General features: G+C 50.5%; 2 protein-coding genes across 4 annotated transcripts in view; one reads left to right on the top strand and one right to left on the bottom strand.

Moving 5' to 3' along the window:
• Positions 1-3,479, top strand: part of Vwa2 (von Willebrand factor A domain containing 2) — a 35,968-nt gene extending 32,489 nt beyond the window's left edge. The window contains exons 12-14 of the mRNA XM_087907743.1: positions 1,426-1,977; positions 2,299-2,424; positions 3,152-3,479. Coding sequence (XP_087763869.1) covers positions 1,426-1,977; positions 2,299-2,424; positions 3,152-3,258 — 785 coding nt within the window. The 3' untranslated portion in view covers positions 3,259-3,479. The remainder of the gene's footprint in view (positions 1-1,425; positions 1,978-2,298; positions 2,425-3,151) is intronic.
• A 1,516-nt stretch (positions 3,480-4,995) lies between these two features.
• The window catches only part of Afap1l2 (actin filament associated protein 1 like 2), a 105,334-nt gene continuing 95,865 nt past the window's right edge, over positions 4,996-14,464 (bottom strand). For all 3 annotated transcript variants that reach the window (XM_087907740.1, XM_087907741.1, XM_087907742.1), the window contains 8 exons: positions 12,303-12,448; positions 11,396-11,504; positions 10,555-10,803; positions 10,262-10,442; positions 9,826-9,981; positions 6,964-7,157; positions 6,688-6,822; positions 4,996-6,026 (listed from right to left, as the gene is read on the bottom strand). In XM_087907740.1, the coding sequence (XP_087763866.1) occupies positions 6,000-6,026; positions 6,688-6,822; positions 6,964-7,157; positions 9,826-9,981; positions 10,262-10,442; positions 10,555-10,803; positions 11,396-11,504; positions 12,303-12,448 (1,197 nt within the window). In that variant the 3' untranslated portion in view covers positions 4,996-5,999. The remainder of the gene's footprint in view (positions 6,027-6,687; positions 6,823-6,963; positions 7,158-9,825; positions 9,982-10,261; positions 10,443-10,554; positions 10,804-11,395; positions 11,505-12,302; positions 12,449-14,464) is intronic.

Genomic DNA, 14,464 nt, shown 5'->3' with positions numbered 1-14,464 from the left:
GTGGTACTTACCCTGCCTACCTGGCATGTGCTGTAGTATTCCTGTTTCATTGCTCTCAGGGCTGATTTTGTGAGTAACCATGAGAGAAAGAATGGCAGCCCTAGGAGTAAGTATGGGCATGCAGGGGCCGGGCTAGCACCGGAGACACCAGAGCTGGAACACTCCGTAAGAGCGTACTTCAGTATGGGGGAAACTGCACAGGGCACTCAGCATCCCAGGCCGTATGACTGTCCCCAGAGTCCCCACTTCTGTAGCAGTGCTGAGGACTGCTATGCCCCGCCCCATTCTGTCCCTCTAGGCCAAGTCTCCTATGACAAAATGGTTTTGACTTTATTTTAGTTGCAGATACACAGAAGCAATGCGCCAGCTGCAGAGGGTCCCTGTGTTCCTTCCCTCACGTTAGAATGGATCATTGTTACAGTTAACAGACCAAGACTGATAAACTATTACTCAGTACACTTCACCTTTGCTCAGACTCCTCAGCTTTTACCTGAAATCTCCTTGTCCCCCACATACCAGCAGTGTCCTCCCCGCAGGACAGCTAGTGGCCCTGTCTCCTCGGGCTCCCGTGATTGTGGCAGTTTCTGTATTTTCCTTGTGCCCAGTGTGGTTCTTAAGAGCTGATAAATCAGGTCGCCAGACCCTCTGACTCCACATTTATGCATTCCCAATGTTGCTCTGCATCTCTAAGGAAGCTGAGCCTGCTCCGCTAGCTTCTGAGAGCTTCCTGTCTGGCTGTTACAGCCTCCACAGTTCCCACACGCTGGAAGAGGGAGGAAGGTGCCTCCCCACTTAGAAATACCCTGTCAGCTTCAGCTCTCACCTCCCCAGGAACGCCCAAGGCACACCTTGTCCTGCTGTTCCCTCTGGCCCTTTCCCGCTCCCCTATCGTGCTGTAGACTGTGTGGCACATTCATGTTCTTTTCCCATCCACCTGCCATAAAAAGAGGATGGGTATCAGCCCACTTAATACATATAATATTAGAGTCCTGCATATGGTGGGCAGCATATGGCGAAAGGGGACAGGTGAAGTGCAGCCATCAGGGTCTCCAGAATGATGACTCCATATGCTTTTTTCATAGATCAGGGGTGAATGACCTGAGCCAGCAGGTGGTTTGACTTTGCCATCTTGTGGCTTCCATGTTGAGGTGCTAGTCACCGTGTCAGTCAGCAAGAAGAAAAAGATGGGGGGGGGGCAAGCAGCTTCCATTTGCACACGTTGGAACCAATAGTTTCAAATGTGGAAATCACGCTCCATGTAGACGGAGGCTACTGCATGGCCACAGAGACTGGAAATGGTACCCGAGAGCCGCTGTATTCACACTTCTATTCTAGGAGAGTGGATACCACATGGCAGTCAGCTCACTGGCTGACCTGGAACCTGGTCCAGGACAGACAAGAGGCCTCTTCTGCTTTCTCCTCCAGGCTGCCAAGCACAGTCACTGGACCTGGTGTTCCTGCTGGATGCCTCTGCCTCAGTGGGACCTGAGAACTTCGCGCAGATGCAGATGTTCATCAGGAAATGCACCCTCCGTTTTGACGTGAACCCTGATGTGACACAGGTGGGCCTGGTGGTCTATGGCAGCCAGGTGCAGACAGCGTTCGGACTGGACACCCATTCCACCCGCGCCGCCGTGTTGCGGGTCATGAGCCAGGCTCCCTACCTAGGGGGTGTGGGATCTGCTGGCACAGCCCTGCTGCACATCGATGACAAGGTGATGACCATCCAGAGGGGCGCCCGCCCTGGTGTCCCCAAGGCTGTGGTGATGATCACGGGTGGAAGTGGGGCGGAAGATGCAGCTGTCCCTGCCCAGAAGCTGAGAAGCAATGGCATCTCTGTCTTGGTTGTGAGCGTGGGGGCTGTCCTCAGGGAGGCAGTGCGGAGGCTCGCTGGTCCCCGGGACTCCCTGATCCATGTGGCAGCTTACACAGACCTGCGGTACCACCAGGACGCACTCATTGAGTGGATATGTAGAGGTGAGTAGGAGAAGGGACGCATCTCTTAGAACTGTCTTGAGATGGGAATCTCTGAGCTGTCACACATGTTATGAGAAAGACAGCTTCCTAGTCCTCATTTACCGTATGTCGGCTTCTGTGTTAAATCCTTCAGTCCCACAAAGTTCCAGGCGTAAATATACATTGAAGGGCCCAAGAATCAGTCTCATCAATCACGTGCTAAGCTGTTACATCAGGACCAAGGGTGTTAATTCAGCTCCATGGCCTTTAAGATTGAGCTGTGTTTGCTTAGAATAAGGGGGCCTTTGGATCTGACCCTGGCTTGGGCACACTCTTTTGCAGAAGCCAAGCAGCCAGTCAACCTCTGCAAACCCAGCCCATGTATGAATGAAGGCACCTGTGTCCTGAAGAACGGCAGTTACCGCTGCGAGTGCCGGGGTGGCTGGGGAGGCCCCCACTGTGAGAACCGTGAGTGGGTCCCTTCTGCGAGCGTGGATGGGGGTGGTCTCCTTAGTCCTGCCAAATCCTATAGACTCAGCAGAAGGCAGGCTGTCCCATTCAGTCATTTGCTGGTTCCCCTAGGAAACATGTGGAAGGGTCTTCCACATCCCAGACATTCTTTTCTAAGGTTGGAGATACAGGACAATGGCTGAGACAGATCTGCCCTATGGAGCTTCCATTTTAGCATGGAGGCAGCAGTATAGTACAGCAGTAACATTGGAGGGTGGCATTAGGAGTCAGCATGACAGCAGGGAGGGAAAGGCAGATCACAGGGACAGCATCAGGGAGGTGGGACCAGAGACATGTAGTCAGGTAGACAGTGTGGCAGCTGCTGTCCATTCTTGAGTATCTCCATTTGTTTGGTGACATATGGGGACAGCCTGCTGGGTGGGAGGGAGGTGCTGGAACTTTGAGAGGGAAGGAGCCATAAGGAGAGCCAGATCACAGACCTGGGGGGACAGCAGCACCCGAGCGTCCTACATCAGGCAGAAATCAAGAAAACCCCAAGATACGGGTTTTCAGCCCTCGGTGCACACTGGCTTCCAGTGGCCAAGGAAGAGGCATGGACAGTGGGATGGAGGTCTGATCTGGCATCTTTCACTCAGGGGATTGAGTTGTGGAGTGAAAAGAACATGAAGTAGCCACTAGCTGAGGGGAAGACTCAAGCACCCTCAAAATTCGCTTTCTTTCCCAGGCATCTTGAGAGGCGATGCTCCCATGGCAGATGGCTTCCACGTAGAGCCCACAGGAAGACAGCAGCCAGCCCCCTCCCCGCAAGCTCCCAGGCACCTCAGAATCTGAGGGACACTGTCTATGGCCCAGTGCATTGCCTGGGGTCCTGGAACAGCTGCTCCCGGCTCTAAGCAGCACTGTCCTGCCACAAGCCTCTGCCACAGAGAGCCGTGCTGCTTGGGACAGGAGCAGCTTTCGCTGTCACCACGGTGACGTTGGAAACTCCTAATGTGTCAGTATTTATGTCCTGTTGGTCACTTTTCCAGAGGATAAAAAAGAGGTCAGGGAAATTTGGTGGCCTGTTTGGAGTCATTTTGACCATCGCAAATGCTAGACAGAAGGCTGAAAAAGTTGCAGTGCCCAGAAGAAGGCATCTGACAGAGTGTACCATGCAGCAATGGTATTGACACAAAACTTGGGCTTCTCCATTTTCCAAAGATAGCTCATGGATTTAGCTTGAAAAAGGATTGTGTGGCATTTGTGACTTTTTCTGGTGACCAGATCTGCGTGTGTAAAAGACATTATGAAGTTCTCAGACAACAATCTGACCAATTAACCAGTCTGTGTATATAGAAGGGGCATAATGTACAAACGGCTCTGGTCTCCCTGTGTGGTTGGTCTGGGTGCTGCGCAGGAGGACCTCCAGGGGTTTCCTTTCAGAGTTTATTAGAGAGGTGAGTGGTATGGGGGTCCCTCTTGTTAGTGGTGGCAATGAAGGGCAGACTTCACAAACTCGGCCTTTAAGGGGTGAGGGGGTAACGAGGAGGTTCGCTTTCAAAGCTTATTGGGTTGCTTTGTCTTACATGCTTCTCCCGCTCAGTCTGTTGAGGAACTTTTCAAAGAGATCAGTCATTGGTGCTTCCGGAGTAATTGTATCTGTGTGGCCAAGAGGACTCTTTGAGCATCTAACTCTGCAGCGCTCCTGTGTGTTCCTCCCCTGCTTGTGTGTGCTGTTGGGAGCTGGGTTGTCAGCAGAAGCCCGGAGAGCTCTGGAAGCATGGGTACGTCACGATGTGACATGCAACACGTATGCTCCCACTATGAGATGTCCCCACCATTACAGGTGTAGAGAACTTTGTCGGGGTTCTGTGGGTCAAGTCTGTCTGGCCGAGATGCTACTTCTCTCTCCAGGTTTGCACTGTGATTCTTCCCCCATCCCCGTGTTTTCCTTCACGTTTAGACTGTGGCTATGAACAGTTCCATATTGTTACATTTCAATCATTGCAGCAGTCTTTTGACTCCCTGGAAAAGGTCTGGTTTGCCATATGTAGACATTTTCCTATCGGAGCAGAGCTAGTTTTCATGGAACCCCTGGATTTCCTGAACTTTCGTGATCTTCTCATCGGCGTCTGTATTTAAGACTTCCCTGTCAGTTCTGCTTTTCTGTCTGCTTAGGTTATTTTTTTTTAAGTTGAGGTAGCATGTTCAAGAAGTCAGAATTTGGTCTTGCTGATTTTTAAGTAGAAAATAAATACATTTATGTTCTGAATTTCCTTAATCATTGCATAGGCAGCCTTTTTTACATATCGGTATGTTTCTTCTCCCCAGGAGTTGCCTGTTTAACATCCAGAGGTTTGGTTTCCAATTGTATGCATGACATTAGCTTCCTGAGGCATTTCCTGTGTGTTTGATACCTTATCGATTATACAGTAATTAACTCAGCACTTGATTAAGGATCTTTACAGTGTATTGCTAGGCTATCCCTTGTGGCTCTGCCAATTTTTACAGTTTATATTTAAATCCATTGTGTAAATAATCACGACCTTTGCTCCGTGTCATGCCATGAAATACAAGGGAAACTCAAAATACAACGAACATTTTATTTAAAAAATCTAATAACAACTTGGTAAAGGCCACCAAGTGTTTATGACAAAGGAAATAAATGCCCTGGGATTAGAAAGACAATATGCATAAAAAATATTTAGCCTTCAGGAACCAGTGTATGGTAGCTGATTCTGAATGCCCAGAAATATGGGGTAGATGAAATGTTTCAAACCTGTGTTAATGCCATCACAGAGAGACAGACCACAAAAGGGCAACACTGGCTGCCGATCTGAGCAGGCAAGAAAGACTGCTCACCACTCTGTCTTGCAAGGGGACCAAACATTAAAAACATCTTTAAAATGGAACGAAGAGGCAATTAACTAACTTTTAAAAACGGCCTGGTCACAGGACGGAGTCTGTAAACACAGGGAGTTTCCCCTATATGACACAGCATTGTTTAAGAGTCTGTCTTTGAAAGGCAGTTGAATCAGGAAAGTCCTTGGTGGAGTCAGTGCCTTACCTTGGTCCCAAATGTGTCCCTGCTACTGGTCTCCAGAGTTCACGCCACTGGTGGCCAGTGCTCTTTAAGATCATCAAAGGCCACACTGGGCCCACCCGTTTGGAACCAAGAATGATTTTACCCTTAACACTGCCAAACGCAGGATAAAAGTTAACAGGTCAGCAGTTAACATTTTCTTGTCACCAAAGCCATGTGGCCATTTTTTCCACTACTTAAAAATCTTGATAAAACAAATTGATGAATAAAATCTTTTTTTTAAAAAAAAGAAAAGGTATAAATGTCTCATTGATGGCCAATAGACTTAGGTCTCCAAAGAAGCTGCTGCTGCCGCCGTATTCCCTTTGGCCTGGAAAGGGGACAGTGCCTCCTTCTGACCGAAGCTCCATGCACGACACCTCATTCCTTGCTTTTTCTTCTGCACAGACTCACCCTTCCTCAGAGGGGCTGTTTATCGATGACTTGACCGAAGCAGGATTGTCACCAAGGTCCATACTGACAGAGTCTTTAGGTGGTTGATTTGTGTTTCCTAACTGGCTCCTTTCTTCTCCCATTCCTGCAGTACCAAACGTAAGCACCCAATAAAGAAAGTTATCCTCTGTAGCCACCCTTATATACATAGAAAAGGCAAGGAAACTATTAGCGTGAAAGCAGTTACAAGTACAGCCTAGCCTCGTCCCTGTGTGGGGCAGCTCTGGGTCACACAAATGCTGTGATTGATTACTGATGCCTGCATGGTAAGGGGGCAGAGGCTCATGCAATTAGATGGATTTAATAGTTCACCCTTGGTGTGGGTGTCTGACTGTCTCACCAAGTATACAGGACAGAAACAAAGAGCACACTGGGTTTGTCAAAGCCAAGGCAGCTCTAGGCACGCTTCTTATTAATTCTTAACTCGTGTGTATAATAAGACTTCTTGATTAGTCCTTGGGCAAGAAGCCATGCCTTTTGCCGCTAGGCTCTTTGGTTTTGATGGTAGACACCCTTTGGATTAAAAGCATTTCAGTCACAGCCTGCCCTGGAATCTACTCCTGAGTGGAGGGGGAAGCCCTCAGGCTCATTGGGAGGAACACTCGAATTAAGTACCTTGCTGGTTAATCAGTGCCAAGGTGGTTTTCTGAGAGCACACCTCTTGAGCAGAGCTAGTGCCAAAAGTCCATGCAGTGTCCCATCTGCTGCCAAGAGGCCCCGGGGGGGGGCATTGGGGCAGGGCTCACCTTGGCTTTCTGTAGGACGGTGCCTTTGCCTGTGACCATGATGGAAAGAGGCCTGTTCTTGAGCACGGAGGCAGAGTTGACTGGGGTAGAGTCTGGGGTGGGGGTGGGGGTGGCGGTGGCAGCTTTGGGCTGTGCCTGAAGAGGAGAACAAGGGCTGGGTCAAGAGGTTTACACACACACACACATACACACACACACACACACACATTATATATCTATATCTATATCTCCCATCCCTCCCGCCTGTGTGCAGGAGCCGCAGTGCCCGGCACTCACGCGTGGGCTCATATTGTCCAGGTGGGTGGTATCCACAGCTGTGCCCAGCGTCACGGGCCCAGCCTCAGCCTTCTTCAGATTGTCCTTCACCTCCATGATGTTGAGCTCAAGGTCCACAAGCCTGCTCTCCTCGATCCGACACTCCTCATCCACTCTCTTCAGTTTCTGCTCCAGGTTGGCCAGGACTCCCTTATCTGCAGAGAGAATGAAACTTGCTGCAGAAGCCAGTATTTCAGTCAGGGCTGGGAAGCCACACCGCAGAGTCAGGGTTTACATGCACCCCCTTCATGCGGACCACAGGTCTGCATTGAACATGGAAAGGTGGGAATGGGCCTTTCAGTGTGCAGTAAACAGCCTTCTAGCTGGGATCTGAGTTACTCGGTTCTCACAGGCTGGAGGGATTCAGAGGGGGAGCTCTGCTCCCACAGGCAGACCTGAGTCTGAGCCCAACTCCCTGCTGGTAGGTCCTCATACTCAATTCTGGCCTGAAGCAACTTCACCAATGGTCCTTGGAGGGCAGCTGGGATGTTCTGCCCTGGCCCATACTGTTGCCTCTATCCCCTGGTGCTTGCGGTTTCCCAAGGCCTGAATGTGGTCCCCAACCTTGGGATCTCCTGGTCCTGAAGTTAAATGATTACCTGCTAGAGCAAGTGAGAGCATCACCTATGCTCAGCCCAGGGCTCAGCACCTCTTCCCAGCCACGAGAAACCTGACCCGCTATTCTTAGGCTTTATGAGAGACAACAGCTATAGAAGCTCCATATTAGAAAATACAGAGGAAATCAGCTAGTGTTAAGTGATGTTTTGGCATTCTGAATTCGCATACCTAGATATCATTTATATCCAACATCAATCCTTTGAAATCACTTTCTTATCTGTGACTATAAGATCAAAGAGTTTATTTGCCAGGAGAATAAACCATAGTTAGATATTCCAGATAAGGAAAAAGAAACATCTATGTCAAGGAGCCAGGGAAGCCTAGACCCCTCCCTTCTTCACAATCCAGCTTGGTGTATTTGGGGGGTTCCAAGGACTGCTATGGGTGAGCCTCTGTCACCTCATGTCCCAGCCTTCCGCTGTGAGCTGGTGATATACATGATGCTGGATCTTGATCAGTAATTTGACCAAACTGAACAACACCCAGGATATCAGTAAAGCATGCTTGTGATGTCTGTGGAATCATTTCCAGAGCTGAGCTCCTGAGGACTTTTAACCAAGCAATGGTTGAATCCAGTGGTAGAGGGGAGGATGGTAGACCTGTGGGAGGTGGAGCCTTGTTTGGAACATTGGGTTCTCAGGACACGGCTTTGAGAGCTGTCTTTTGACTCTGCTCTACCACACTCAGAAACAGAGCTCCTTCAGCCTCTAAGTTGTTTATTTCAGATATTACATCACAGCAATAGAAACCTGCCACACAATATCTAAGAGTGTGGATCCCTAGAAACAAAAGGCGTCTCACCAAGATGAGGGAAACAAAGTATCTGCTTACAGAGACAGGCTTTCATTGGGGCTGGTGAGGGCTGCTGTGGTGGTCTGAATGAGGACGGCACCCACTGGTTCATACACTAGATGTTTGGTCCCCAGCAGGGGGAACTATCAAAGGATTAGGAGGTGTGGCCTTGCTGGAGGGGGTGTCACTTTCAAAAGCCCATGTCATTCCTGGTTAGCCCGCTCCCTCAACCGTGCGGTTTTGTCCAAACGTGTGAGCTCTCAGCCGTGCCGTGCCTGCCTACTGCCCTAAGCCCCACCATGACAGTCATGGACTCAACCCCTCTGGAATCATGAGCCCCCACAATACATGCTTTCTTTTATAAGCTGCTGCCATGGCAATGGGAAAGTCACCAATACAGCTGCTAACGCTAACTGAATATATGAAGAAGCGCTGTCTTGTGTACTTTAAATGGGTTCACTGCTGGACACGTGGGCTCTGTCTTGACAACTAAAAAGCAGAGCGACTGTCCCCAAGACCTTCCTCCAGTTATCATGCCACAAGCTTCCCAGGAACTGCTGGGGGCTGCAGACCCCGGCCCCTTGACTTTCTTTGCCTGCCTCACACCCTTTGCCTGCTGGAGTGAACTGAGCAAAACAACTTGTTACCTGTGCCTGCAGCTGCTCTGAGCACGAGACCTTAATGGCAGGAGAGTGGGTTCTGGTGGGCCTGTGACTGAAATATCCTGAGAGCTGGGGCGTGGCCAGAGCCCTATATAAGCTGCCCCTGAGCACAATAATGTTGGCATTCTTGTCTCGAGGATGACCCGTGTCTCCATGTCTCTGTCTGTGTGCGTGTGTTTTTAGTCTCCAGCTTAGTTCCTGGCTCATGTACCCAACCATAGCCCACGGTAGTGCAGACGCTACAAGGAACCCAAACCTGTTAAGCCAGTTGTGCTGGCTGGCACAACTCTGATTTAAATACCCAGTGAGATCCAGGTCAAGTAACTCAAGGGCCTCAGAGGTGGGTTGCTAGGAAACCGCCCTTGGATGATGTGAGACCTCGGAGAATCACCTAGAAGACTTCAGATTTCTTTAAGTGTCTTGACTTTATACACTTAAAACAGCAGCCTGGAGATGAAAGTTCACTGCAGTGTGGTTAACGCAAGACTGACTTGGGACATCAAGTCTCATACCTAGTTCAGATCCATCCTGGAAACAGCCTAACTACCTGCTGGTGCTGTGGACCCTGGTCCGGGAATCTGGGCAGAGACTGCCTCAGACAGAACCAGCAGCCTTTCCAAGAGTGAGGCAACTGGTGGGGGTGGGGTGGGGGGAAATCCAGAAGTCAGAGGGACAAATTCTGGTCCTTCCCTCTCAAAGCCCATGTGTCTTGGGCCCAGTTCCACCCTGGCCCTCAACCCAGAGCCCCTACCTGTGCATCTCAGCAGCATCTCTTTGAGTTCCCGCTTGTCTCTGCGGAGCTGAGCCAGGTGCCCCCGGATCTCCTCTTTCTTCCTCTCCAGCCTCTCCTTCTCCTCCGTGTACCGCTTCACCTCGGCCTCAGTCCGGTTCTTCCCAAGTTTGATCTCTACAGACCCAGAGAGGGAAAAGCTGGTACCAGCAGGAATGGATGAGGGCTGGACCTAAGCTCACTTCCTCGACTTAGGTAGACCCTAGGGCGTGGCAGAACACCCATGCTGATGCCAGCCCAGCAGGGATGGGGTTGGTCCCTCGGTTTTATTTTCCTGTGTTCTGGGGCAGGTTCCTTCACCTCTTTTAACCTGTCTCCTCACACGAAAGGGAGGGACTCAGACTCACTTCGTTTTAGACTAATGCCATGTCTAAAAGCCTGGTCCTGGTCCATGTACCTGCGCTGGTCCCCCTCAGCTTGTCCTTCACAGGTGGGCTGGCACTGGTGGGGGCAGAAACCATGGTGTCCGGGCAGTTGCCTGGGAAGGAGATTCTCTGCTGCTCAGCCTGCAGTTTAACTGTGGGGATTCTCAAAGCGGGTTCCAAGGGCTCCGAGGACTCCTGACTCTCCAGCGGCCTCTGTGCCAGGAGAAATTGCACTCCATGACCATAGGGCATGGCACGGTGGCCAGGCACCTAGAGGTGGGGCATGGTGAGGTGACTGGGCACCTATAGGTGGGACGGCTCATACCTGCTGCTCCTCCAGGCTTTCTGGAGACCCTGTGTGGGGCTCGTCTGGAGTGAGGCCAGGGTCTGGGTCTACTGTGAGGGTCTCAGCTAGGTCGTCCAGCTGTGGCAATGCTGGGAGTGAGGCCTCTGCCTGTCCGTCACTGGGGCCAAGGAGGAAGGACTTGACAGGGGTGAGATCCAGGTACACTCGGTCGAGCTCACTCTCGCTGTTAACATCTACAGCAGGGGCAGCCTCCTCAGCAGGCTCTACCTATGGGATAAAGTTAGGTGGTGTTTTATTGCCTCATTCCCTTGGCAGTAGGGGACCTGGTCTTGGGTCTCCTGTTCCCTCCCATGCTGGAGTTTCTGGGTAGCCCCTTCCCTTCCGAAGGAACCCTCTGTGGAGTCCCGGGTGGGATGGCAGAGTCCAAAGGCAGAAGACCCAGGATGCAGCACTCTGTAAAGAAGAAAGTATCAAGGTCTTTCTATTGGGGGGGGGTAGGATTGAGGGAGGCGAAGCTGCCAACCACTCTGCTTCATTCCAGAACCAGGATCCTGCCGCCGGCATGCTCAGCCTGCCTCAGCTACCAAAGTGGGCCTTGAAGGTTAATGGTGTCACTGCCCCTACCCTGCACCAACCACCATCGACTCTCTACCCCAGCACTGACCAGAGTGAATAACCTAGATAGGGCATTTAATATAGATAGGTCTCCAAGTTAGACCACACAACCCCTTGCACAAAAGAGGTCTGCATTGATGGCCATGTACGTGACCTGGAAGCTTCTCATCTTGGGGACAATCTGACCTTTTGTGATAGTTTCAGCTGAAGGACCCGACAGTCCATGCACCGCCCAAGTGCTTACCACTGTCATTGTCTCCGACATGACGTCATCGTACAGCTCTTCTGGGCAGTCCCGACTGGGCAGGCCGTCAATGTATGTGTTGGGCTCTGAGAACTTTCTCTGCATCAGTCTGGAAGACATACACGGGTGCGTGAAGCTTCCAGGACCCTGCAGGATCCCACCAGCATCAAAGGATGCAAACAAAAACCCTTGGCTACACAGAGCTCCTAGTTAAGTGCCTACCCCTGCCCCAGAGTCATCTCCTAGCTGTTGTTCCAGAACTCTTGCATCTAGATTTCCCCTCCAAAGAAAACAAACCTCCCTACTCCAAGTCCCTCCTCAGACTCCTACGGCCGTCTTCTTGAGGCCCTTCCCCGTTATACGTTCATCCTAGCACCAGCCACAAGATCCCACCACATCTCACCCCCATAATGCACTTGGGGCAGCTCAGACAAAATATATCTCCATTTTGTATGCTAGGGAACAAGCTCATTTCAGTGACCAAAGTGGCTTCTGTTAATATTGGCAGCACCCCCTTGTCCAAGATACACCTGTCCAAGCCCATAGGCCCTTATGTAAAGGAGAAGTGCCTGCCTCACCCTGCATATCCCAGAATGCACAGGGGACCCAGTGAAGAGTCCAGAGGCAGGGCAAAGGGAGTCAGGGAAGTTACCTAATCTGTTCTTGGGAGCTGGAGAGTGTCTACACAGGGCTGTAGCACGCAGCTCCCCTGTGGCTAGCTCTTATCCGAGTCTCCCTGGGCTGTGCCATGCAGCTACCAGCTTCCTTCTTTGTACCTCCCTGTGCAGGACCAAGCAGGACCCATCTGACCCCATGCTCTCAGTGGCCACACTGCCCCAGCTGCCCACCAGGTCTAGAAGCAAGGCTGGACAGGAAGACGTGCAAGGAAAGGCCTCTTCTTACTCACAAGAGAGAGGTTTTGGCCGCACTCACAATACAGGAAACCCTTTCTGCGTCCACATAGTCATAGGTGAACTCCTCTGGGTCAGTCTTGGAGCCCGATTCTGAGAGCAGGAGGCCTAGCCAGTGGCCCATCTCCTCTGAGGACTTGGCCTAGAAGGACACTGAGAGTCATGAATGCCATCCTAGCCAGTCCCACCCCTAGACCAGAACGGCTCACTCCCATTCCTACCAACAAGCACGAAACAGCCTGCGTAGGACACCCCAGTTTTACCAGCACACTGTATCCCCAAGTGAACCCAAAGAGCATTTCCTGGTAGTGAGTGCCACAGTGCCACCCAGTGACATCCCAGACATCAGTGGGGAACACCACATGTAATCTCTAGACACGTGTTTCTAGATGCTGATACTACATTCTCAGGGTAAGACCATGGAAGATTATCAAGAGTTGTCATCTGCTAGTTGTTGCTAAAATCGTTGGTTACAGAATGACTGTACACATTGTAGGTTGACCCTTTACTTAATGGGTAGTCACTTTCTCTAATTGTCTTAACCCATGCTTGCAAGACAGAGACACTTCCTAAGAAATAACAACGTTCAGTTTTGGTTTTGTTTATGGCATTAATAATGTCAAGGAATGAAAAATAACCTAATCCAAGAGCAAGAAGCCATATTAATTTACCAACTAACCCCAGCCAGTCTGCTGTGTTTCCTTCTAGGGGACAATGCCTGCTAATCTGCAAACAGGGACATTTCTATTCAAATGTGTCAAAAGTCATGGGCTACCCCTCTGGCATTATGCCACACATCCCACCACCCCTCTAGAGATGCAGTTAGAAAGCAAGCTTGGATTTTGGTTGGTGTGATGTCATCTCCATTGTCTGTTGAGTGGATGTGGAAGGACCGATGAGACGACCTCTGGGCATGTCTGTGAGGAAGTGCTGCAAGGTTTAAATGAGGGGGGGGGAAACACCCTGCACATGGATAGCACATCCATGGACTGGGGCCCAGCACTGGACAAAAAGGAGATGCAGCTGAGCACCAGCATTTGCCTGTCTCCTGGTATGGATGCCCTGTGACCAGCCACCTCACACCCCTGCCCCCAGGATGCCATGAGTCAGATCAGTTTCTCCTCCTCTAAGTTTTCCTTCAGCACTTGTTCACAGCCACAAGGAAAGGAAGACAATTTGTTTTTTTCCCATGTATTTCCGGTTGGATTTCTCAATACTGCTTTTTAAAGGTATCTCCTAGGTCACCGTCCCTACACTGGCAGGTACAGCGACTTTCTGGTGGTCTAGGTCACAGGTCACTATCCCCACACTGGGCAGGTGCAGCAGCTTCCTGATGGTCTTATTTTTGACACCTATTGTCCCCTTTCCATCTACACTTCCCCCAAACAGTAGCATCTTAACATCCCATTTCGACCATGCTATCTCTTCTGAACCCCTCCAAGGCTCCCAAGCTCTTAGGATACAAGCTCTATCCTTTTCCCAGCCTCATGCTACGCCAAGCGAACATTCATGGAGCCCTTCTCCTTCCTTTAATCGTAACTAGACAACTAATTGTGTAATTATCCAAATGTTCCCACACTACCAAACAAGAAAATAATTTCTGAGGACAGAGACCAGTTTTCTCTGTCATCCAATGAGGCTAGTGGGTGAAGGAATGGGTGAAGGTGTCTCTGTGCAGCTGGGTTGTTATGTACGTTTCAGACACCAGAGGGCAGCATTGAAGCAGATTTTGGAAGACTCCTGACTCAAGGGCTAAGTGGACTGGAGTTGATGGGCAAGTGCTTACTTGTGTGCAAGGAACTTGGCCCCGCCTGCGGGCTCCTTGCAAGCTTGCATTATGTCATCCCTTGTTTTTGTAGCTGTAACAGGGCACAAACCCAAGGGCAGGGAGAGGCCCAAATGTAACTGTATCACAGAGCAAAGTCCTGATCCCAGATAAATCCTGACAGCCCTTGTTTTTGTGTACCTCTGGGGTCTGGTTGGTGACGTGTGTCATGGCATTTCATTTGTATTTTAATAAAGCTTGCCTTAGGATCAGAAGAGTAAAACAGCCACACTTCCAGCCTTACAGACCAGGCAGCAATAACACACACCTTAATCCCAGTAGCCTCAGTAGCTTGCCATAGAAGCCAGGTGGTGCATGTCTTTAATCCCAGTG

Source organism: Myodes glareolus, chromosome 7 (assembly GCF_982192425.1).
Source record: "Myodes glareolus chromosome 7, mMyoGla1.1, whole genome shotgun sequence".
Lineage (NCBI taxonomy): Eukaryota > Metazoa > Chordata > Mammalia > Rodentia > Cricetidae > Myodes > Myodes glareolus.
The sequence above is the reverse complement of the archived record's forward strand: the minus strand, read 5'-3'. Positions and strand labels throughout refer to the sequence as shown.